The sequence below is a fragment of the Mustela erminea genome, chromosome 2, assembly GCF_009829155.1.
Source record: "Mustela erminea isolate mMusErm1 chromosome 2, mMusErm1.Pri, whole genome shotgun sequence".
NCBI lineage: Eukaryota > Metazoa > Chordata > Mammalia > Carnivora > Mustelidae > Mustela > Mustela erminea.
In genome coordinates, this window is record NC_045615.1 from 118,614,008 (window position 1) to 118,641,016 (window position 27,009).

A 27,009-nucleotide genomic window follows, 5' to 3' on the forward strand; every position below is an offset into this window, starting at 1 on the left:
TTACTTACCTTTGGTCTCCTTACATTTGACTAATTAGCACAATAACCATATTTTTGTAATCGGAGATGGGGTTGAGGCATACTATTATCTTGTAATAGCCAGTATGGTACCATCTTTCAGTATTAACATAGAGAATGAAATGATGATTTGTCATCTCTCTGTTGAACTATTTAGTTCTAATAATAGTACTATTAGATCTAATTCTCAACATTTATCTGTCACTGTCGCGGCCGGTGCCACGACACGAGCAGGGTCGAGTAAGAGAATGCGGAGAGAATAAGACTTGTAAAGAAATGAGGACAGGAGGGACACAGTGGTTGATGTCCAAGCAGTGCCAATTTTATTCAAGGCTGTGAGGCATTATATAGCTAACAGAAACAATTATAAGGAAGTATCTATTTTCGGTTGATTCTTTATACACACGTAACATTCACATGAAACCCCTTAAGCTTTTACGAAACCCATTTCCCAAGCACTGGTAGTGGATCTTCTGACACCAGTAACTTTTGTCTACTTAGCTAATCTTTAACGAGCAATTCACGAGCTTACAATGGTGCAATTTATAATCCGTGCAAGTACTGGGTAATCTTGTAACAGTTAAATGTGCAACCCAGTTTTGCCTCTTAATACATGCAGGCAGTCACGCCAGCGAGTCTTAGGGTCCATAGCTCAGGCTCTTCTTTCTCCAGGGCAACTCAACTGATATTCAGGAGGCACGAGTCAGGGCCTGGTTTGATCCCTCGCCTCTAGCTGGGTCCGTGGCTGCCTACATGTCACTATGGGTTTTGAGTGGGGAGAGATAAAGAGGAAAAGAAAAGCCACTTGAGGAATGCTCAAGATTCTTTCTGACGGCTCCTGAATAGGAAAACACAAGTTTCTCTTCACTTTATTCTCCCTACCTGCTATTTATTCCTTGTTGTGGGACAGGATATAGCGGATGAACTTTGGGTAATACCCAAGGACAAGTCACTGAAGGCACCAGAAGGATGGTGTAAAAAGCAGATAAATTTATATGGAGAACTATAAAGTTCTTGATATAAAGTCGAAGTACATAGTATTGGGCAATATACAGTCTTTCGTATAGGAAGATGATGCTACTGACTCGGAGTCACACTGTCCTTTGCCAGTCCCCCTTACGATGCCTTTCTGAGGTTGTAGATGGGGTAAGAGATGGAGTATGTGGCTGAGGAGCAGTATTTCTTTGTGAAATTTACTGTCCAGTAGAGATCATTTACCTTCTTTTTGGGGGGCTCAATTAGTATCACGTTCCACCTGAGCCATTCAGACTAGATATAATAGTTAAATAACAGTAATTTAAGAGTAATTCCAACAAAAGTTCTCCGTATGTAGTAAAATTATTTTTTTCTTACGTTATGGTAGCTTATTCAAACTTTTCGGTAAGTTATTGGTTCTTATTTTTCAGCTGCATTGCTAAACTTCACAAAATGAAACCAATTTTAAAATTACCTTTTTTAGAGGCCAGTTGGAGAACAGAAAGAACTTCTCAATAAATGGAATGAAATGGGAACTGATGAACCAGGTATATGAACAACTTTTTTCAAAATGTGGTAGTAGGAAACAAATTGCGCTCTTAATTCTGGTTCCAAAATAACAATGTTAACAATTCTTTTGGAAAGATAGCAATTTTCCTTCGCTGCTAATTACTGTCCTCTACTTTTATTGCTTAAACTTCTACTTTGCAGTTTAAAAATTCCTAACTTTGACCAATGTTTTGCATTATTTCGAGAGTATTTAAATCAGTTATCCTTTTTTAAAGCATCATTTGAAAACATCTTTATAGAAAAGTAGATTAAATCTTTCAGTGGATTTCTTAGACTCATAATTAAGGTAAATATTTTTCAGGCTTTAAAGGTAGGTTAAATGGTGAAGAGTTTTGAGACTTCTAAATGTTTTTAAGTATTTTGGTTTATTTTAATGTTAAATGGAGTCAATCAATTTTATAAACATTTGAGTGACAACTCGTCTCATTTATTATGATAAACAGATGTATATAATTGTATAGATAGACATGTACATAATCGCTTACCACTCCTTTATTTCCTTATTTTTTTAAAAGATCTTATTTATTTATTTGTCAGAGAGAGGTAGAGAGAGAGGGAGACAAGTAGGGGGAATGGCAGGCAGAGAGAGATGCAGGCTCCTTGCTCAGTGTGGAACTCAATCTCAGGACCCTGGGATCATGACCTGAGCCAAAGGCAGACACTTAACCAACTGAGCCACCCAGGCGTCCCACCACCACTCCTTTAAAAATAAGTGTGGGAGACTGGGCAAGAAATAAGTACCCTACTAGAGGAGCAGTGTGTTATATAAGTTCAAAAGGGAGAACAGTTCAATACAACTAGAGGAATTCACTAAGAAAGTATTATTTATGTTCTCTGTACTTGGAGAATTCTCATATAGAACTTTTATGTTATATTGACATTGTTTTTTCAATTCAGTTATAAATTTATTACAGATTTATGAAGGGGAGTCTCTTAATTTCTTTCAGAATATGTCATCTTAGGCTGTTAAGGGAAGGGACTGCCTTTTCATTTTTGTGTTCCCAAAACTTAAGACAATGAATGACAAATTGTCAATACTCTGCAATGTCGAATTAATTTAGCTGCATTGTAACATATGAAAGAGTCATTAACATTTTGTATTTACTAACTATTCATATGTTGTATTAATTGAATTTTGTTCTAATATATTTTATTAATTCCAGATTTAAGCCTTTTCAGACCTGTTTATGCACCAAAGGATTTTCTGGAGGTAGGTTATATTGGATCAATATAAGTATATTAGTGAGGGTAAAAGAGGAAGAAATGACGATATAAGAATATCTCCAGGCAGAGGAATTGCCATGTATAAAGCCCTAGATTCATTGAAGCAGTGTAATGACCTGATCAGATTTGTGTTTGGAAGTAGCTCTCGGAAATACATGGAATGTGGAGAGATTAAAGGCAAGAAAATCAATTAGGAAGATTTTGATTAAAAAACAATAATTAGGGGCACCTGGGTGGCTCAGTGGGTTAAGCCGCTGCCTTCGGCTTGGGTCATGATCTCAGGGTCCTGGGATCGAGTCCCGCGTCGGGCTCTCTGCTCAGCAGGGAGCCTGCTTCCTCCTATCTCTCTCTGCCTGCCTCTCTGCCTACTTGTGATCTCTCTGTCAAATAAATAAATAAAATCTTTAAAAAAAAAACAGTAACTGTAAATCAGGTAACCTGTTGCCTGGCCTATACAGATGCTCAGTGAATCTTTTCCTTTTTAAGTCCTTTCCTGTTTTAGTAGTCTAGGCAAGACGTGAAAAGGATCTGCTGCAAAAGAACAGTGTTGGAAATGGAAAGAGTTCAACAGATTTGCAAGAGATTTTTAGGAGGATTTAGGACCTGATTAGGTTTGGGGAGGTATGAGAAAATAAAAGATAAGGATGATTTTAAGTGTCTAGATTGGGTAGCTGGGCAGAGGTACCTTTCCCATGAGAGAAAGAATACAGGAGGAGGAGCAGATTTGTTAGTGAAGATGAGCTTAGTTAAGTTTGATAGGTACATCGATCATTAAGTGCAACTCTATAGTAGCCAGCTAGAACTCATTGATTATTTTAATGACCCTTCTTTGACTCTCTTCTTTCTTTTATACCTTACATGTAATCTATCAGCAAATCCTGTTACTTTTACCTTCAAAATGTATTCAGAATCCACCCATTTCTTATCACAACCCCTCCTACTTTCATGTTCCAAGCTCTGGTGTCTTGTCTGGACCACTGCAGTGGCTTCCTACTGGTCTTCCTGCTCCACCCTTGCCCACCCAGAATCTCTTCTCAGTGCAGTTCCCAGAGGAAGCCCTTTAAGTACCATTCCATATAAATCACTCCTCTCGTGTCTAGTGGCTTCCCATCGCATTCTACTTAAAAGCCAAAGTCCTGACAGTGGTCTAAAACATCCTATTTGATCTGGTACCCCATTACCTCTGAGTTCATCTCCTATAACTTTTCCCTGATTTGTTCTACTCCAGCTAGTTTAGCCTTCTTGCTTTCTCCCAGATTCCCTCCCATCTGAGGGTCTTTGCTCCTTGTTTTCTCTGCCCACAGTGCTTTTTCCCCATATGTTTGTTTGCGTGTTCCCTTAACTCCTTATCTCTTTACTTTAAATGTCACCTTTTCAGCAAAGTCTTCCGTGTACCTCCTGCTTGGAACTCCCTTTAGCCTTTAACTACTTTGTTTTTCTTCATAGCATTATCATTATATAAAATTGTCCTTTTCTGCCTTCTCCTATTATCTGCCTTCTCCTATTAAATGGAAGATCCACAAGGGCAGGAGCTTCTCTTTCTGTTTTGTGCACTGCTGCAACAACTACAGAGTCAGATAATCCAAGAGACTCACAAGACTTCACAAGATTTAACCACAGAAGGTTTTTGTTTCAGCAAGAGAAAGAAAGCACATACAAGTACAAAGAGATCCAAACTTTCAGATGAGCTCCTAGGATTCTTCCTCAGTTGCACAGGACATGCTTTGTCTTTGGGTTATGAAATGTCAAGATACAAGTGAGATACACTGGCCTTGGTAGTTGAGGCACAAGTTTTCCCAGGGGTCTTTTATAGCCCCACTGGTAAATCAGGTGAAACGAGCTATCTGTATTTTCAAGAAACAATGTAAGTAAACTGATATGGACTGTATCCAGGGACATTAAATAGCACAATTTAAATGACTGGTTAGTATATTTAATCCCATCGTGGCCAAGGGTCATTACTGGACATCTAGGTGTCCCTGGAGATAGGCATAGCGCTACCACAAACCATCTGCTATGGTAGAATAGTGCTTAGCACTATAGTTGCTCAATAAATAGGTGTTGAATGAATGAGTAAAAGAATTAATGAATCTTTCACAATTTATTTTTATTTCTTTTCTGAACTGTTGCCCTGATACTAGTTTGCCAGCATAAAACATATGGCATATGGTTGATGCTTGAACAACCCAGGGATTCTGATCCTCTGCATAGTCGAAAATCTACAGAAAACTTTTGACTCCCCTGAAACTTAAATACTGATAGTCTACTGTTGATTGGAAATTTTACTGATAACATAATAGTCAATGAGCATATATTGTATGTGTTATAGGTGTTATATACTCTAATTTTGCAATAAAATATGCTAGAGGAAAGAAAATATTAAAATCATAAAGTAAAGAAAACACATTTATAGTACTGTAAAAGTCTCTGCATTTGAGTGGACCCACACAGTTCCAACCTATGTTGTTTAAAAGTCAACTGTAGGATGTCTCCTTTTTTTTTTTTTTTTTTTAAGAGAGAGAGAAAGACCAAGTGGGAGGTGGTGGGATTTAAGGGGCAGAGGGAGAGGGAGAGAGAGAGTCTTAAACAGGCTCAGTGCTCAGTACAGAACCCAAAGTGGGATTCAGTCTCACAACCCCCTGAGATCATTACCTGAACTGAAATTAAGAGTGGGACAACTTAATTGACTGAGCCACCCAGACTCTCCACTTGTAATCTCCTTGTAACTCTAAGGAGGAATTAGTTTTGAATCAGAAACTGCCTTAATTCTCTTGGCTTGTTTAAAGATTTCTCCCAAACTCTTTTCCCTTTCTAGCACTTAAGAGCCAAAAGTTCATGTGGTTTTTGTATGGTTATCTTTATGTTTTCCTCTTAATAGTCAGAGTATTCTGTTTCTTTCAGGACTATTGATGAATTGATCTCTGATTATTCATGCTGAGATGCTTAACTAAAAAAAAATTTTCTATAATTATATCCTTATACTTTCTGCATTTCTAATATTTTCTCTTTTCTGTTACCCTCATATCATCATTTCTTTCTCTTTTCTATCCATTTGTGAAGTTCCTGGTAGTATAATCCCTTACTTGTGTAATTAATCTAAAATTGTATTGTTCTGTATTAGTCTGCACTTAGCAGACTGTTGATTCTTTGCTATATATATTTTTTTAACAGATAACATTGATATTTTTAGTTTCAGTTTAGTGTTTGCAATTTTAAGAAACTATTTGGCATTATCGCACATTCTGTTTCATCAGTGATTAGTTATCAGTTCATTATCCCTTCCTCAGATACAATAGCATTTCTGTTACCTAATCTCCTTCACAGGATGCTTTTTATTTTTAAGCTTTTATTTAAATTCCAGTTAGTTAATATAAAGTGTCATATTAGTTTCGGGTATACAATATAGTGATCAAATTTCCATACATCACCTAGTGCTCATCACAAGTGCATCTGTAATCCCTATTTGGCCTGTCCCCCACCCCGCTTCCCCTTTGGTGACCATCAGTTTGTTCTCTATACTTAAGATTGTGTTTCTTGGTGTGTCTCTTTTTTCCCTATGATCATTTGTTTCTTAAATTCCGCATATGAGTGAATTCATGGTATTTGTCTTTTTCTGACTAATTTCACTTAGCATCATACGCTCTATTCCATCTATGTCATTGCACTGGATTTTTAAAATTTTTTTTCTCAAGAGTTTCAATTTAAAAATATATCTTAATTATAATTATTCTTTCCCAAAACTGTATTGTTGTTTTTGGAAAAATAAGAAAGCATACATAAGAAGAAAATTTTTTAAAAATTACTTTTAATAACATCACATAGCAAAAACCACTACATTATTATACATTTTTTAACCTGAATGTATTGTGAATATATTTTCATGTCATTACCTACATTACCTGTATTAATTGAGGCAAATGACATTGTATTTTATCAATTAACTATAATTTAAGTAATTCCTTCTAATGGAATGTTTAAGCTGTTTCATTTTTTTCTGCTATAAACTACTTGACCTAACATTCTTTCTGCACTATCTTTGTAAACATCTTAATTATTTCCAAAATCATATTTATAGAAGTAGTATTTCTAGATTAAAGGGTATGTAAATGTCTAAGTTTTTTTTGTGCATAATTTTGAGAAGTATATAAATGGCCTTTCTTGTTAGCTTGACTTCTGAATTTTTTTCCTTGTGGATTTGGTTTAGAGGCAATACCCTGCAGTTTTTCAGTCTCCTATCTCTCTAAAAATGTTGTGAATAGCTGTTTTTAAAAGGGCTAGAATTGAGCCTAAAATTTGGCAAATATTACAATCAAGCAATTTTTATTTTTCTATCACCTTCCTTGTTAAATATTGTAATCAAGCAATTTTTATTTTTATTAGCATAAAGGTTTTTCATTCTAACTAAATTCTTAACTTTTTAGACTTTCATATGGTAGATCATCAGTTGGAATATTAAATTTAAAGCATGTTTCTGGTATTTTAACATTTCATCACAATTGAATAGTTTTTTAGAATGTAATTAAAGTATATGCATAACCCCAAATAGTTTTTAATTTTTGTGGCGATATACCAAGTATATTATTGCCACATTTTATAAGTGTAAACATTCTATAAAGAAACTAACCCAATTTTGTTGGATTTGTTTTTAAAGGTGTTAATTAATCTTCGCAACCCAAATTATGAAAATGGTGATTCTCTTAGTTTCAGGACCCATTTGGGCTTAATCCAAGTACCTCTGAAAGTAAAAGACATCCCTGAATTGGTAAGTATAGGCATTTCAAAATATTACATATTTTAGAAGACAGCCATTAGAAAAATATTTATTGTATCATATATCTAAAGCAACAAGACTGCTTATTAAATAAATTAAGTGAAAGGTTTATTTTTTTATTGTCAATATGTATAAAGACAGTGAATCTTGCTTTGCTGGTATGACTAAAAATGAGCTTTCATGGGCCTATAAATACTTTTGCTTTTTTTCTCATTTAATCAACAGCATAGATTATAAGACAGCTTGTTGGGATTCAGGTGTGTGATCTATGGCAATAAAACTCATTGAAACAAGTTGTGAATTTTATTAAAAAATTTTAAAGAATGTACATTTTAACCAATTCAACATTGAACAATTTACATTTAACAATTCAACCAACCTTTATAAGCTTAACAAGATGAGGTTACTGAGGGAGATAAAGGGAAGGGAAGATGAAGTAGGTTTGTCTTCTTCTGGAAACTATCACATTTTAGTGAGGAAGTTTGTGTTAAAAATAGAGCAATATAGAAAGGTGGAGAGAATTCTGATGGTGGAGTTAAGAAATTATCACTCCTTCTTCTGCTAATCAAAGCAATAAGGAGCGCAGAACTATAAATACCATCATTGGTGAAACTAGGAAACAGCTTATAACTCTGTAATATACTTCCTTTGGAGAGCTGTAGGAAATGACTTAAACATGAAAGAAGGTCAAGCCCAAATGCTTCACTGTAGAAGATGGGAGATACAGATGAGAGGCATGGCAACAATCAGTTTATCTTTCAGCTCTAATTCCACCTCTTTGTTTTGCTCTGCTTTATTATGCTAGAGCTAGATCTTACAAACATTCCTCTTCTGCTAACTGACTTGATGTTAGGCTTTAGCAGTAGAGGGTTCTGGAGGGGACACTGCAGACTGAACAGGAAAAAAGAGCTTCCCTTCCTGGCTCCTATGTTCAGAAGGGAGCTGATCAGCATGGAGAAGCCAACTCCAAATTGTGCCCTCTGGCATGTTTCTTCACCCACCCACTAAACCCCCATGCACATTCCTGGGGTAGCCATTCTCTCTCCTTAAAAGACTGAATCTGGGACTCCTGGGTGACTCAGTCAGTTAAGTGTCTGCCTTCTGCTCAGGTCATGATCTCGGGGTCCTGGGATCCTGCTCAGCCAGGAGCCTGCTTCTCCCTTTCCTTCTGCCTCTCCCCACCACTTGTTCTCTCTCTCTCTCTCAAATAAATAAATAAAAATCTTTAAAAAAAGAAGACTGAATCTCATGGAATCTAAGAAAACAAACAAAAAACAGAAATAAATAGAGAACAAACTCTAGTGGATGTCAGAGTGGGGAGTGGTGGGGAGATGGGCAAAATAGGTGAAGGGGATTAAGAGGTATAAACTTCCAGTTACAAAATAAATAAAGCACGGGCTGTAAAGTACAGTATAGAGAATATAGTCAGTAGAAGTGTAATAACTTTGTATAACAGATGGTAACTACAACTTGCCATGGTGAGCATTTCATAAAAAAAAAAAAAGTCTGAATCTCAGTCTTGAGGGCAGGGGGAACCCTTTCCAGAGTTCCTAGTTCCTTCTTGGTTCCCTCTTCATCAGTCTAGAAGTCATAGTTTCTTTTTGCATTTGCTAATTCTTTTTTTCCCTTTTCACATTTCTGGTATGATTTCTATTTTCTTACTGGACACTTGACTGATACAAGAAGCAACATGATTTTCTCCACAGAACTTTGGAAAGACTCAAGAAGTGGAGACACCACATGTTGCTGAACCATAGGGTTGAAAATGAGACTGCGTGAAAGTCTATTAGGAGAGAGCAGACCCCCAGACTCCTACCACGTTGTATATTCATTCAAGTGATTCCTTCTTCCCCAGAGGAGACCAGAGACATATTCATGAGAGAGAAAGAATTAGAAAGGCTAAGAATTCGGAGATTTCAGATTTACAGCATTACACAAATGAGACACTGCTTTGAAAACGGAGAAATTAAGTGAAAGTTGACCAAATGATGAAACTAATACCCTCATCCCCTACCTCCATCACTGTGCCTGACCAGTTCTCTCCCTCTGTTGCATCCTGTGCCCCATCCTTGCTGAGACAGCTTACAGTCAATTGCCTCATTCCTAAATATGACTGAACAGCCTAGGATCGCCACATTTATTTGAAATCTTTCAATTTGAAAGGCAGAAACCAAAATTAAACCACCTCCCCCCTCAAAAAAAGAGAGAAAGAAAGAAAAAAAAATAGCCAGTTTAGGGAATGAATACTTATCATGAGCACTAGTGATTGTTTTAGGTTTGGAGTTACATTCACACTCACAGGATACAATAGGTCATAACCTGGCATCAGGTTCCTTTAGATTTATAGAATAGTACAGGACAGAAGACACAGCATGTCTGTATATCACGCAGATCTTCGCTGGGTGTCCTCACAGCCAATCCTATGCTGCTTCCAAGCCCTGACAAGAAATGCATGGAATTGGAAGTGACAGTTACATAGGCACAACATAGGGAAGTCATACACGATAGGAACTGTTTCTTATAATGCACATGAGCATAACTTCCAAGTCCTATCAAGGGACACCATACCAGGCAGCTAACGTCTGTGTTTTCCAATAGATTTTTATAGTCCACTCAGAGTCTCCCATTTCAAATGTAATTTACCATCAAGGGTCATATTTTTTTTGTAAAGCCCCTTGGTTAATAAAATAGCTAGCATTCCTTGCCATAATTTGTGTGTCTGTGTGTATATATGGTGTGTGTGAGATCCAGAACATTTTCAGGGCAACAGTGCTGGGTAAAGGTAAACCCAAGGTCATCTTCACCTGGACAAAGAAGTTAGCCTGTCAAACATTTCTTCCCCACAGGAGACTTAAACCATTAATATTCTCAGAGAAGTTAACTACTCATGAGACAAGAATTACAAAAGAAGAGAGTTTCATTAAAACAACAAAACAAAACATGAGAATGAGAAAGAATATTTAGAAATCAAAAATATGGTAGGAGAGTTGAAAACAAAGGTGAAGAAATCTCTATCAGAAGACAAAACAAAAGCAAAAAGCCAAAGAGATGAAAAATAAGAGGGAAAGATTTTTTTTCTAAACTAGATGATAAATCCAGAAGAACTAACATCTGACTAATAGGAGTTCCAGAAAAAGAAAACAGTGGTAGGGGAATTCTTAAAATTGCCAAGACCTGGGTGCCTGGGTGGCTCAGTCAGTTCAGCGGCTGCCTTGGGCTCAGGTCATGATCCCAGGTCCTGGAATTGAGCCCCACATCAGGCTCCTTGCTCAGCGGGGAGCCTGCTTCTCCCCTGCCTGCCATTCCCCCTGCTTGTGCTTGCCTCTCTCGCGTGCTTGCTCTGGTAAATAAATAAATAAAATCTTAAAAAAAAAAAAATCCCAAGATCTGAAAGATAGGAATCTCTGATTCCTATGAATGAATCCTATGAATGAAAAGGCCTACCTACTTTCCAATGCCATGAATGAAAGAAGACCCATATAAAGGCCTCTGAAAAGAGGACTCTAAAAACATTTTATAGAAGAGAAGGAGAATACATGTAAAGTGTTAGGAATTAGAGTGGCATCTGACTTCTCAGCAGCAAAACTGGAAGTGAGGAGATTTCGAAGTAATCCCTTTAACAATCCAAATGATTTCAAGCCAAGAATTCTATATGTAGCCAACGGTTAAACAAATATGAGGTTGGAGTGGATGTTTTCAGATGTATGTGATCTAAAATATTTACTCTTATTAGGGGACCTATTGGAAGAAAGCCTCCAAAGCAAGTTCATAAAAAGAGCAAAGTAGGGGACCCAGGAAACAGGGTTCCAACCTAAGAGAAGAAAAATTTCCAGAATGAGAGTGAAAAGAAGTTTCAGGGCAAAGGGTGTGCATAAGGCCAGAGCACAGGGATTCCAAACTGGGAGGGTTCCAGGATGAGTGTTTGCAACAAAAGTTTGACCACATGCAAAATTATATTGTGGATGGTCTTTTCAGAGTTGTTGGAGGTACAGGAAGAGATAAATGATTAGAGAAGATTATGTATGTGAAAAAAGAATTTAATTATGAGCTGCATATACAAAAAAATAGTACAAAAAGAAACATTATCACATACTGCATGGCTCAGCAGTGGATATTTAGTCATAATACAAACTCTTAATATGGATTTAATAAAGAATTGATATGTAATTATATTGGAATGATGGAGGAAAAGAGAATGTACCTGAGCTAAAATCCTTATTTACAACAAAAAGTCAATAGATATTTGAAACTGATAAAAGTAGCAATAAGTGTTACTTGAAATTTGGAGGTAAATACCAGAAAAAAAAACTGTAAATAGTTGTCCCTGAGTAGTGGCCAGTTATGATTGTGTGTGCACGTGTGTATATACGAATGGCAGAGGAATGTATAAGGTAAGGAGCTGCTATTTTGTTGCTACATGTTTTTAGCTGATTTGATGTCTTAAACTATTTGCTATATGTGGAATTGATTAGATTCTGAAGCCACCTAATTGGGATTTAAATTTTTGCTCTTCCCCTCACTGGCTATGTGACCTTGGGCAAGTTTCCTTGAGCCTTAGTTTTCTTACTTGTAAAGAAGGATAATAACTTATCATAGAAGTATTATATAGATCAAGTTAAGATGTAAAGTATGAGTTGAATTGTGTCCCTCAAGAAGATAGGTTGAAGTCCTAACCTTCAGTACTTGTGAATGTAACCTCATTTAGAAATAGGGTCACTGCAGATCAGTCAAGTTAAGATGATATCTTACAGAAATATGGTAAGCCCTAATCCAATATGACCAGTGTTTTTATAAGAAGAGAAGAGACAGAAGAGAGACATACAAGGAGAATTTCTAAAGACAGTAGAGGCAGAGATTGGAGTTAGGCATCTCTAAGGCAAGGAACACTGAAAGTTGCCAGCAAGACCAGAAGCTAAGAGAAAGGCTTAGAACAGATGTCCCCTAGAGTTTTCAGGGAGAGCATGGCCTTGTTAACACCTTGATTCTAGCCTCTAGAACTGTGAGAATAAATTTCTGTTTAAAGCCACCCAGTTAAGTGGGACTTTTTTTTTTTAATGAAAGACCTAAGAAACTAAAATATAAGACATATAGTTGGTACCTGAAAGTTAGTAAGTAGTATATAACTGTTCGTCATTACTGTTAAAAATATAATCAAATATAATCAATATAAAAATATAATTAAAAAATATAATTACTGTTAAAAATATAAAAATATAATATAATCAATTAAAATTAATTTTAAGAAGTTATTTTTTTTAATATTAGAAGACCTGTTTGTAGTAGTTTATATAAAATATACAGAAGAGGCAGTGGCAGATTCTTCTGCTGAAAGTGGTGGGAGGTCTTCTTAGAGGTACTGCCATTTGGACTAGTTTGAAGGAGTTTGCTAGGTAATGAAGCAGGAAAAGGATGCTGCTGTATGAAAAAGTTTAGTATGTGTGTGAGTGGGACTAGTTATGCCTTCTGTCTGTCTGGGGGGACCTGGAGTAGATGTGGATTCGTTCTTAGCTATTGAAGAACCAAAAGCCTGTGGCTAATTTTCAAAAAACTTGTGGCTGTCCCCACTAAGAGTATGGTTAGTCCTTCTCTTCCTGCTGTGACTAGGGCTAGTTGTTCCCGCTTTCCTTGAGTCATGTGGCCTGGGGATATGGTTCTGACCCCATGATGCATAGTTTATTTGAGACCCTGGTCTGTGTGTGTGAGTATTGAACTGAGGCTCAATGAGTCAAATGATCCTATAATAGATGGCTTTCAAACCTAGTTCACAGTGTTATGTAAACTCATCCATGTTAAAAGGGCATTTTTAATAAACTAAAATTTTTTAACTCTAAAGTGAAATTGTCAGCTCATTTATATTTACCGATTCAGTCACAATGAGGCAACAGGTTGAAAACTAGAGCTCAGCACGGTGACTCAATATTTATGGGGTCCCTCTGCAATATGTCACTTAGCACACTGCTAAGTACTGGGGGTACAAATATTTGTAAGACACAGTCTTGTATTCCAGGAGCTTTGGGTTACTGGGAGATGGACATTAAGAAGATAATTTCAGTATGATATGATTCTGTTCTTTGCTAGAGGTTTATAAAAGGTGATACATGTAGCATAGAAAGTTGTTTCTGTTAGCCCAGAATTTCAAGGAAAGCATCCCAGAAAGCCTAGTATCTTGGGTAAGTTTTGAAGGCAATCTGAGATTGGGGTGCAGGTCTACTGCTATTGAGTGAAAAATAGTACAGAGCAGTGAGATAGAAAATGAATGTTCAGAGTTCTGTTTCTGCACCTTAACATGACTTAGCATAAGTAAAATTCTCTTTCCCATTGTGGCTACAAAAGCTTATATAGACATGTTTATTGGATCTAGGTCCCTTCCGTAGTATGAAGGGACTTTTCCTCTTTAGTTGTTAAAAATTAGAAATATAAATTGAAGTGCTGGGGCACCTGGGTGGCTCAGTGGGTTAAGCCGCTGCCTTCAGCTCAGGTCATGATCTGGGAGCCTGCTTCTCTCTCTCTCTCTCTCTCTCTCTCTCTCTCTGCCTGCCTCTCTACTTGTGATCTCTCTCAATCAAACAAATAAATAAATCTTAAAAAAAATTAAATAAATAAATAAATTGAAGTGCTTTTTAAAAGTATATATAAATTCAAATTTAGTTAAAGATTGAAGTATAACATCAGTACTTAAAATCAATACAAAAATAAAATGACTATGCCTGTTAGGCTGGATAACTGTCTTATGAGGGGCAGAAATAAATCAGTAACTTAAATAATAATACATAATTATGAAGGATTAAAACTAATTTCATCTTTTAAAGGAGAAGGAAGTTTGGTTTTAGCAATTAGAATAATAACAAAACACTGAGGCAAATATTAATAGAAATATTTAATTACTTAAGGAATAAACATAATGTGAATAATATGAGGTGGTTGTATATTTAAAAAATAACAGAAAAACATGTTTACTTTCCCTGGACATTACTAGATAAGTGGAGGAAGTCTGGAGAATAAATCTAATTTGTTCTTAGTTTAGCAGAATGCTTGGTAGTTTAATTTTACTTAAAAATTAATTTAAGTTGTTTTGGATATTTGCAGTGTTTAGTTGATTAAAGGTGAAGTGAAGTATAGTACCATAAAAAACAGGTAGAGAATCATTTCGGAATTTAAAAAATTTAAAAAATAAAATTGCTGAGTTTTACACATACTCTGTGTGTGTGTGTGTTAGGAAAGATTTGAATGTTACTAGTTCTTTACTCAAAAGTATAATTATCAGGGTGCCTGGGTGGCTTAGTTGTTATGTGTCTACCTTCAGCTCGGGTCATGATCCTGAGGTCCTGGGCTCAAGCCCCACATCGGGCTCCCTGCTCAGCGGGAAGCCTGCTTTTCCCTCTCCCACCTGCTTGTGTTCCCATCTCTTCTGTTTCTATCTCTGTCAAATAAATAAATAAAATCTTTTTTAAAAAAATATAATTATCATGTCTTACTTAACTGATTAATCTATTACTTAAAAAGGCAAAATTCTGACTAACGCATTACTCTTGAAAAGTTCAATAAAAACCTCTTCTTTTTAAGATACTTGAATGAAGCAAAGATTCATTTTACATTGTAATTTTTATTTAAGCTGATATTTGGAGGGGACTGATTTTTTAAATATTGTGTAGCAAAGTCTGAGATGTATGTTAATTCTATGTTATTTTTCAGAAAGAATTCTTTGTAGAACTCGGCTTAACTACAGGACAGCTAGGTATAGATGATTCTACACAAGTGCCTCCTGGTGAGTGTTTCTCCTATACACCATATAATTAATGGTAAATGAGAACAAGTTGAAGTCTTATCTGGTCATTTCCAAATTAATCTAGTAACTTTTTAATGTCTGAAAACCAAGTATACTTTTTGCTTCTCCTTGATTTCTGTTATTTATTAAATAAAATTCTGTATGTTTTTATCATCAGAATTCAACTAGATTTTATCTTTTAATTCGAAGGTCTTTAATTTTGAAAAGTCCTTAAACATACTTAGATCATTTGGGCGCCTGGGTGACTCAGTTGGTTGAGCGACAGCCTTCAGCTCAGGTCATGATCCGGGACTTCCAGGATCGAGTCCCGCATCGGGCTCCCAGCTCCTTGGGGAGTCTGCTTCTCCCTCTGACCTTCTTCTCTCTCATGCTCTCTCTCACTCATTCTCTCTCAAATAAATAAATAAAATCTTGTAAAAAAAAAATACTTACATCGTTTGGTTGGCAAAATTGTCATCGGCAGCACTCATATTTTCCTTTACTGGCTATTACTATCTATCTTCATAACTATTTGTATCACCAAGTTAATTGTATACATATATTCTACCTTGTATAAACTTGGGTTATAAAATTAGTATCTTTTAAATATTAACCCAATAGAAAACTTCCGCAACTTTTCTTCTTTGTGCATAAATAAATGTGATTTTCATAAAAGGCCAGATTGGTATTTAGCTATAATAAGAAGTAAAAATTGGCTTAAAATATGGAGGTCTATATGGTGGTGGAATTGTGCTGGTCTTTCCTCCACCACTGGCTAGCTGTGTGACTTGGGCACGTCACTTTACATTTCTGGACTTGTTTCTTTCTCTGTAAAATAAAGAAGTTGGCTGTTTCTTATTATTAATAACAATAACAAATACAATAAAGTCATTGAGTACATACTATATGTTACACGTGTATTATCTAATTTTAACCCCAGCAGCTCTAGAAGGTGTGTTCTATTACCATTTTAAAAACTTTATTAATGTATAATGCATATGGACAATTACAGGGGCATCTGCCTGACTCGGAGGAGAGTGTGAATCTTGATCTCTGGGTTGTGAGTTTGAGCTCCACGTTACATATAGAGATTATATTTTTATTAAAAAGGAAAAATACATATATCATAAGAGAATGACTCATTGAATTTTTATGAAGTGGACACACATATTAAAATACCACCCAGATCAATAAACTGAAGCCCCATCCTATCCTCTTTCAATCTTTATTCCCTTTGTCAAAGATAACCACTATTCTGATTTCTAGCAGAATAGATTAATTTTGCCAATTCTTGAACTTTGTATGAATGAAAACATATAGTATGTACTCTTTGATGTTTGACTTCTCTTGTTCCACATTATGTTTGTGAGATTCAGTCATATAGTGTGTATTTGTGAGCAATTTTTTTGCATTATAGTATTCTACTGTTGATGAGTATTTAGGAAGTTTCAAGTTTGGGGCTATTACAAATAAGGCTACTATGAACATCCTAGTTTGTTTCTCTTGGTGAACATATGTATACACCTCTGTTAAGTATATACCTGGGAAGATAATTATTCTCTCCTGGAGTTTGCATAAGTTCAGCTTTGGTAGATAATTAATAAAGAATTTTCAAAAATGGTAATACCAGTTTACACTTCCACTAACAAGGTATGAGAGTAGAAGTAGTTGTCCTATATCCTTGCTAATGCTTAATGTATGCCATCTTCTTTGTAGTCATTCTGGTGGTATATAGTTATACTTGATTACAATTTTAATTTTCTAGTATCATGTGAGATAGAAGTTTTACTACCATTTTAAAGTTGAAGAAGTGGAGATGTTAAGTAACTTGTGCAAAGTCACAAAGCTAGTAAGTGCTAGAACCAAGATTCAAAACTAAACAGTCTGCCTTAAAGTCTGCCATTATATGCTGCCTCCCCTCCTGACCTTTGATAGTCCTTTTTATTTTATGAGAAGATATCATATATCTCACAGAATAAGATATTTCTGTGGTTTAGATGTTTTTGTCCTGAAATATTTTGGAGTTCTAATCCCCAAAGTGATGGTATTAGGTGGGTCCTCAGGAAAATGATTTGGTCAGGAGGGTGGTGCCCTCGTGGATGAGATAAGTGCCCTTGTGAAAGATCTCTCGAGATCCTTCCACCATGTGAGGACGCAGAGAAAAGTCAGCAGTTTGCAACCCAGAATAGGGCATGCACCCAACCATACCAGTGCCCTGATCTTGGACTTCCAGTCCCCACAACTGTAAGAAATAAATTTCTCATGTTTATAACCCAGTCTGTGAGTGTTTTATTGTAGTAATCTGAACAGACTAAGACAGAGACCTTGTATTTCTGTTCATGGCCAGTGATAGCTGTACATATAACAAAAGGAAAAGAAAATAATAATAATATAACTTTGAATGATATTTATGTTTTTCATTTTTGAAATAACCCTTAAGAATTGCTTAAAATTATTCTAGATCCTGTAGTACCTATGCTTTAGAAAGCCCAGTTATTTTCTTAATCTAGAATACAGTTCTGTCTTTTTTGATTCACTGTAACACAACAAATATGAGACCCTTCTAAGGGCCAGAGACTAGTGAACACATAGGTGTGACATAATATTTACTCTTGGTGAAGAGGTAGTGGAAAGTAAGATTCAGATAAGAATCAGTGTGGTATTTGCTGTTATTACATACATTACATATTACATATATACATACATATGTATATTATTATACACATACATATGCATATATACATATACCTACTTACATACATACATATAGCAGAGGAAGGAACAACTACATCTGCTAGAGGAGGCTGATAGTCTCTTTAGTTGATGCAATTGTTTTTATTCTCTACTCCTCAAAGCAGGACTGCTAGAAATTGGGAGGAGGGAATCAAGTGCCAAGATGGTCACCAGGTTGCCAGGGGACCCAGGCTATACTTACCCAGACAGTCACATGTAAGTTCCTGGCCCTTAACACATGGTTATCCCATTCGTTAGAAGAGCTAAACTAATCATTGTTGTAGAATCTAACAAATCCAATTAACAGCTTCTCCTTTCTCAGCTGGTGGGGAGAAAGAGAAAGAGAAAATGGAAAAACTGATTTTCTCTGGGGTGGGGAAAAGAGCTAAAATCTTTCTCTCTCATAGTTGCATAATCTTTTTTTTCCTCTAATTTTTGAGTAACATTATAGTAGTATAGCATACATACTGAAAAGGACACAGATCCTAAGTATACAGATCAGTGAATTTTTATGAAGTGAAAACACTTGTGAAACCTTTGACTAGATCAAGAGATAGAGTATTACCAGCATCCCAGAAGCCTCCAGGTACAATTCTACACTCCAGCAACCCGCATGGGTAACAACTATCCTGACTTCTAACACTGTAGGTTAGTTTTGCCTATTTTTTACTTTGTAGAAATGGGATCATACAGTTGATGATTTCTACTGTTGATGGTCATTTGAGTTGTTCTCTCTATTTGGTTATTACCAGTAGTCAGCATTACCATGAATGTTCTAGTATATGTCCCTTGGGGCACATATGAATGCATTAAGGTGTATACCCAAGAGCAGATTGCTAATTGTCCTAGGGTGTGCATACATTCTGTGTTAGTAAGTGCTTCTGGTTTTCCAAGTGGCTGCACTATTTACAGTCCCACCACCTTTATATGAAAAGTACATTTACTCCATTTTCTTTATATGTAGAATTGTCCGTCTTCCGTTTCATCATTGCGATGGGTATGCATTTCATAATGGTTTTAATTACATTCTTGGATGACTAATGTGGTTGAGTCTCTTTTCATAACTTTAGTAGTCCTTTGGGTTTGTAAATAACCTGTTCGCATGTTTTGCCTATTTTGTCAGAGAGTCATCTGTCTTTACCAGGAGTTCTTTACATGTTCTAGATACAAGTCCTTTGTCAGGTATATGCATTGCAGATACAGTTCCCCACTCTGCGACTTACCTTTTCACTCTCAATGGTGTCTTTTGTTTTGTTTGTTTTTAAAGATTTTATTTATTTATTTGACAGATTGAGATCACAAGTAGGCAGAGAGGCAGGCAGAGAGAGAGAGAGAGAGAAAGGGAGAGAGAAGGAAGCAGGCTCCCTGCTAAGCAGAGAGCCTGATGTGGGGCTCGATCCCAGGATTCTGGCATCATGACCTGAGCCAAAGGCAGAGGCTTTAACCCACTAGGCACCAGGTGTCTTTTGATGAATAGAAGTTTTTTCTTTTTTAATATGGTCTCATTTATTGAGTCTTTTCCCATTATGATTGGTACTTTAAAAGCAAATCTTTGGGGTGCCTGGGTGGCTCAGTTGGTTAAGCACCTGATTCTTGACTTTGGCTCAGGTCATGATCTCCCTCTCCCTCTCCCCCGCCCCTCCCCCTGCTCCTGCCCCTGCTCTCTTGCGCTTGCTCGCTCACTCTCTATCTCTCTCAAAATGAATAAATAAATAAAACCTTTTTTTCTTTTAAAGTAAGTCTTTGTTTTTTCCAATATAATCTTTTAAAATGGCATTTGTATAGTGGGATTTTACCTTTAATAGCATTAAGGCTTTATTTTTAGCTATGCTGTCATGGCAGATTAGAGAGCAAAAGTAGAGCTTTGCAAATGAAGCTGTCAAGATGAGTAGACATTTTTCTGTTCTGAAAAGATACTATTTTATTTTAACAAAGGAAAATTAGTTATCACCTTTTTTTCTGATTAGATGTACTTAACTCATTTTTAATTTCCATAAACTTTAAACAACTTTAAAAAAAGATTTTCTACATATAAAGATATATATTCTTATAGTTCTCCATAGAGCCACTTAGCTTTAAAACAGTATCAATAGCAGAAAAATATACTTAATATTGTTCTAAACATGGTTAATCATATTTGTGTCTAATAATTTTATTTTATCATTTTTAGAACTTTTTGAAAATGAGCATGTACGTATTGGGCAAAAAGGTAAGATTTTGATTATATTTATACTTTCTGAAAATGAAGTGGTCTGAAGTAAATGTCTGCATTCTGTACCTCCAACTGAAATTCAATCTCTAAAAAGTCAAAAATCTAAAAAGAGTAATATTTAGTTGTGTAGTTAATATAATGGGAATCCTTATAAAAAGGAGAAATGCATCATTTTCACTTCATCAATAAATGTTAGATAAAGAAGTACACAGATGGCTCACTAAAAAGGAAATAATAAATGCAGACACACATTCTTCAAGAATGTTAGCTTATTCCATTCAACAGAATTTCATTTTAAAATCAAAGAGGCAGGCTCTCTTTGATGTGCTCACACACTTCTCATTAGTGTTAATGGGAATATGCCCCTGCATCAGGAGAAACTATAACTTTCATGCTTCTCTATGACTGTTCACAGTGGTAAGGCTTAATAACCAAAGCAGCTCTTATTGTTCTGGGGAATAATTTTTCCCCACCTTTGAAGATTATTTTCCTTGTTTTTATAAATTTTGTTTTGTTTTTGAAATACAAAGTGCAGATAAGTCTTTGTGTCACAAGTACCTTCTGTAGCAATTGTATTGTCATATTCTAAACTCACTAGTTCAGTTTTCAAAATCATATTTATTCTAGACTTCATCATTTTTCCTTCATATATTTGACCTTTGCATTAAACACAATTACAAATTAAAGGATATGCCTTGGCTTTTTTTATTTTATATGATCCCTTTATTTCTTTAGGTTAAGTAATTTTCATTTGGTATAAGTTTTTTTTCCCTTTTAAGAAGAAAATAGGAACACCTGGGTGGCTTAGATGGTTAAGCTGCTGCCTTCGGCTCAGGTCATGATCCCAGGGTCCTGGGATCAAGTCCCATATCAGGCTCCTTTCTCAGTTGGGAGCCCACTTCTCTCTCCACCTCTGTCTGCCACTCTGCCTGCTTGTGTGTGCACTCTCTCTCGCTCTCTCTCTCTGACAAATGAATAAATAAATAAAATCTTTTAAAAAATAGTAAGAAGAAAATAATAAGAAAACATTATGTTAGATAAATATCAGCAGTTGTCTGGAATATCTTTTTTTGCTTTTTTTTTTTGTTTTGCTTGTTTAAGAAGGCCTTTATTTCCAGACCTAATAGCTGGTATTTCCATTAAAGAAAATAAAAATGAAAATGAAGGCGGGATAATGTATTAATTTTGTATACTTGGCTGCTTACAAATAGTTTTTGGCCTTCTTAAATGTTATCAGATCCTTTATTTTTTACCTCTTTTTATTTAAATCTCTGTTTTCTGTTGTTTTTGACAGGTAGCTAAGAAATCATCTAATAGATATCTTACATCCTATATAATTCCTTTTTTTATTATGTTCAATTAGCCAACATATAATATATCATTGGTTTCTGACGGAGTATTCAACAATTCATTAGTTGCATATAATACCCAGGGCTCATCACCTTTATAATTCTTAACCATAATACTTCAAAAGCATACTACTTCCAAATACTAGAGCATCCATGACTTAGAGAATATGCATAAGAAATTTGAGTTTTTTATAAATATGACTTTACTTGATCATGGAATCCAAAGATTAACTATGTATGTGCATATATACAATGGAGTATTAAGCCTCCATCAGAAAGGATGAATACTCAAATTCTGTATCAACATGGATGGAACTTGAGGAGATTATGCTGAGTGAAATAAGTCAAGCAGAGACAGTCAAGTATCATATGGTTTCACTTACTTGTGGAGCATAAGGAATAACACAGAAGACATTGGGTGAAGGAGAGAAGTGAGTTGGGGGAAATCGGAAGGGGAGACAAACCATGAGAGACTGCGGACTTTGAGAAACAAACTGAGGGTTTTGGAGGGGAGGAGTGTGGGGAGTGGGGAGGGCCTGATGGTGAGTATTGTAAAGGGCACGTATTGCATGGAATACATAAACAATGAATTCTGGAACACTGAAAAAATAAAATTTTTTAAAAAATGAAGGCAATCAGAGCACCCACCAATAAATAAATAAATAAATATGTGAGCTATGGTTAAAGCAAAGTGATTTCCAGATACCTATATTAAAAACTTTTACCAGATTAGGTAAGAGGTGGGGGAATTTAAATCTTGACATGTATAGGGCTGTAAACAGGGCCACATCAAAATTCAGAGAGTAAAAGAAGGTTGTCAAGACATGATGTAATGTTAGATATAAAGATGAAATGTTAACTTCATCAAAGATTTTTAATTAAGGATTTCAGTGTAATTTCTTAAATTATGAATTTTCTAATGAGATTTTTCTATACTTTTGACAGTTCTAGCAGAACAAGACAGTGCTGCTGCTCAACAGTATATCAGACAAGGAAGCCCCACAGCACTGAGAGCAGAATTATGGGCTCTCATTTTGAATATTTCCAGTCAACCAGAGGTAAGAAGAAAAAGGATGGGCCAAACTTGAGCTATTAATATTTATTTTTCAGTGACCAGTTATTCAAAATAGAAATACTTTTGTTTTCTTTTTTCTCTACTATGGTTTCTTAGTCTAATGTATTCACTCCCCTTTTTTTTATTTTCAAAATCACTGTAGTTTTGAGTTCTAAGAAAAGATTAACAGAATTTAATCACTGTGTGCTTAACATAGAAGTTTTTGTTATTGATAATTAGTTGTATACTTTAAACTTAAAGCTACAAAAACCAGTAAATGAAATTGTAAGAAATGGAGTCCTCCAGTAGAGGTCAGTGAAGATCTGGTAGAACTGTGTTGTTAGACTAAGGAGAAATAAAGAAGGACCACCCAATACATGTAAATGAGCCCTTTCTCCCTACTGTTACTTTTGAAACATTACTATTTTTATGGTTCTAAAAAGTGATATATTATATAGGAATATTATTTTTCTAAGTATAGGAACATTTTATTTTAGGAAATAATATGAAGAGAAATCACCAACAGACTGCTAATAGATTCAATAAGGAAAAATTATACAAGATATTCCTTTTGAAAAAAAATATTTTTCTTTTTCTTTTTTTTTTACTTTAAGCCCATTGATCAAATAATCCATCTACTTAAAGATTTTAATAAATAGCAAACTAATACTTCCCTAGCCTAGGCTTTAAAAACATGGGTTTTGGAATATATGGACCAGGTTTCAACTCCTAGCATACTCAACTTATTTGAAATGAGCCATTGAGCAAGTTAAATTTCTTGAAACTTCAACTTACCCACACTTATATATAGGAAATAATATTTATATCATAGAGTGGTGGTGGTTAAAGGAAATGATGTATGTTAGTCTTTTTTTTTTTTTTAAAGATTTTATTTATTTATTTGTCAGAGAGAGAATGAGCGAGAGCGAGCATAGGCAGACAGAGTGGAAGGCAGAGTCAGAGGGAGAAGCAGGCTCCCTGCAGAGCAAGGAGCCCGATGTGGGACTCGATCCCAGGACGCTGGGATCATGACCTGAGCCGAAGGCAGCTGCTTAACCAACTGAGCCACCCAGGCGTCCCTGTATGTTAGTCTTTTAACACAGTGTCTGACACAAATAATGACTGTTAATGATACTAATAAAATAATACTTACATGTTGTATTTATTTTGTTACAACTAATTATAATTTATAATAATACAGTTAAAAAATTAAATATTATTAATATTATAAAAGCTACACCTCTGACTTTTGCAAATTATATATATACTTGTGCGCTTGTGTGTATATGTGTCTTTTAAATCTCCCTTCATGAACAGCGCTGGCAAAAATTATTCTCTTTCTTTTTGAAAGAGTAAACATTGTAATTTATTTCAGAGAAATTTTGAAATAAGAAATGATACTGCTGATCTTTTGTGGTGACACTAGAAGTAACAGTTTACAGAATAGATGTTGAGTATGTATTGGGCATTTTTTGTGAGTGTATCAACACTTGGAGAGAAGATTGTAACTCTTGTTCTTATCTAACGGTGTAGATGAACTCCCATGTTCCCTAATCAGGAGCTACAGTAATAAAATCTGTCACTCCAGAGGAACAAACTGCTGCTATTTAGAAACAAATTTAGAATTTTTCCAGAAGCATCACTCTAGAATAAAAGTAGTAATCCTAGGGGCGCCTGGGTGGCTCAGTGGATTAAGCCGCTGCCTTCGGCTCAGGTCATAATCTCAGTGTCCTGGGATCGAGCCCCGCATCGGGCTCTTTGCTCAGCGGGAGCCTTCTTCTCTCTCTCTCTCTCTGCCTGACTCTCCGCTGACTTGTGATCTCTCTGTCAAATAAATAAATAAAATCTTTAAAAAAAAAAAAAAAGTAGTAATCCTAGATAATGATTGTTTATTATAATATACAAAGGCAGTTTTTACACTTGAGTTTTGGAGCTAATGGCCATCCTAATTTTTAAATGCAAAATGGTAAGTTTGTAAATAGAAAGTAATATTATCAGAAAAACAGTTTTGATTTTATTGAATAAAATACTTTCCTTCACTTACACTTGTTTTCAGCTGTAAAAGTATGACCTCAACAAACTGGAACAAACAGTTCCAAAATAATGGTTGTAGGTAATACATTAGAGGGTGAAGGCGGGGAAAGAGGGGGAGAATGGTTGCTTCTTCTTTTTTTTTTTTTTAAGATTTTATTTATTTATTTATTTATTTGACAGACAGAGATCACAAGTAGGCAGAGAGGCAGGCAGAGAGAGGAGAGGAGGAAGCAGGCTCCCTGCTGAGCAGAGAGCCCGATGCGGGACTCGATCCCAGGACCCTGAGATCATGACCTGAGCTGAAGGCAGCGGCTTAACCTACTGAGCCACCCAGGCGCCCAGAATGGTTGCTTCTTAATAAGAATACTGATTCAGAACTTTTTGTTCAGTTGCTTTTCAATCACTTAAAATAAGCTACACATACAAATGCATCATAATTAAGGAGTTAGATAAGTGGAATATTTCACATTTCACACCCATAAGGATATTTTTAAAAATCTTATCTCAACAGAAAGACTGTATATAATGGTTTAAGTTCCTAATAATTAATTTATTTCACTAGAACATTACTAATTTTGATTGTTTCTCTTATCAAGAAAACATGTGATGTGTTTAAAAGGATTGCTTTTATATGTTTTCTTTTATGCAAATCTCTAGGTATATATAAAAATATATTTAATAAACATTATTCAGATTTTAAACTTTTTGCTTAATTTCAATTTGCTAATTAAAGAATGCAGAAAATTTTTCTATACTTTTCTCTAGGTACTCCCTTACTGATGAAATAGCCAGGACTACTATTAATATTTAACATTTTCTTTAGTGAGTTCATAAAGTTCCCCACAACCTTACACAAGTCCACAACAACTCCTGAGCTTCCTAGATTTTCCTCGTCAGCTCAATTAATCTTCACAGTGCCTGTTTCTGACCTTCACTCTCCTCAACACTTCTTTTTAGAGTCTTAGCAAAACACCTCACCTTCTCCTACCCAGAGAAAATAGAAATCATCCTAAGAAACTCATTCAGATTTCTTCTACCAAACCTGTAGACTTAACTGCATTCGCACCTGTTCATGCCTCCTCTACTTTTGTAGCTAACCCTTCTGGAAAAAAAAAGTCTATGATGGTGGCATCTACTTCCTTAAAATCATCAATTGCTCAGTCTACCATAGTCCTGGCATACACCCCACTACATGACTATAACCACACTAGCTAAAGTCACCAAGAAACAGTGGACACATTTTTAGTCTTTACGTTTATTGCATTTAATACTCTTGCCTACTCTGCCCTTGAAATATTCTTGGTCTCTAATTTACTTTGCCCTGTTGTCTTAGTTCTTCAATTTCTTGTTCCCCTTTTTTCCGTTCCCCTTTGAGTTCCTTTTTTTAGACCTTAAGGGCTTGTATTTTTAAGAATTCCATTTTGATCCTCTTTTCATTCTGTACATGTTTCTTGGAATGTCTCATTTACTCCCTAATGGCTTTGACTCTGTGTTCAACCAAGCTCTCTCATAAGCCTAAAACTTTTATTTCCAGTTGCCTACAGAACTCCAATATGTGGGGCCGCCTGGGTGGTTCAGTTGGTTAAGCATCTGCCTTTGGCTCAGGTCATGATCTCAGGGTCCTGGAATGGAGCCCTGAGTCAGGCTCCCTGCTCCGTGGGAAGTCTGCTTGCCCCTCTTCCTCTGCTCCTCCCCCTGCTTGTCTTCTCTCTTTCAGATAAATAAGTAAAATCTTAAAAACAAAAACAAAACAGAACAAACAAACAAAAGCCCACCAATATGTGTTCGGAAAGTATGCTAGACTCATGATATCTAAAAGAAAAGGCACAATCTTTACCTCGATGTGTTTGCGGTCCTTCAAGAGATGCTCTATTGTTTCTCTTTGCACCAGGCCAAAAAAACCTACTCAGACTTTTGTCTGCTTGGAGACTCCTACTCATTTTTCAAATACAGCTTATTCCATCCTCTTTTCTGAGAACCTTTTCTAACATTCTCTCCTCTCCCTTGCCTTCTCCCAGTTCCATCACCATTACAGTTAGATACTTGTTTCTCTTTTCATAACCAGGGCAGGAGCAAAGGCCTAAAGACAGAGGAAAATGTACCATACTTACCATACCATTTGGCCGCCGCTCTTTCTAAGTTGAGTGCCTAAGGACAGAGTTTTTTTTTTCTCTCTTCACCATCTATGAATGTCAGTATCTTGTACTATGTCTACATGTTTAATGAACTATATAAAATGTTAGGAATGTTCTTTGAGGTCTTTCATTTCCTGAAAGTACATTTCCTTTTTTTCTTTAAAGAGGTA

The 27,009-nt window shown here is 35.7% G+C and overlaps 1 protein-coding gene across 4 annotated transcripts in view; it reads left to right on the forward strand.

Moving 5' to 3' along the window:
• TBC1D19 (TBC1 domain family member 19) overlaps positions 1–27,009 on the forward strand; it is a 173,277-nt gene that overhangs the window by 66,164 nt on the left and 80,104 nt on the right. For all 4 annotated transcript variants that reach the window (XM_032334035.1, XM_032334036.1, XM_032334034.1 and 1 more), the window contains 6 exons: positions 1,477–1,540; positions 2,726–2,772; positions 7,438–7,548; positions 15,250–15,322; positions 20,226–20,264; positions 22,562–22,674. In XM_032334035.1, coding sequence (XP_032189926.1) covers positions 1,477–1,540; positions 2,726–2,772; positions 7,438–7,548; positions 15,250–15,322; positions 20,226–20,264; positions 22,562–22,674 — 447 coding nt within the window. The remainder of the gene's footprint in view (positions 1–1,476; positions 1,541–2,725; positions 2,773–7,437; positions 7,549–15,249; positions 15,323–20,225; positions 20,265–22,561; positions 22,675–27,009) is intronic.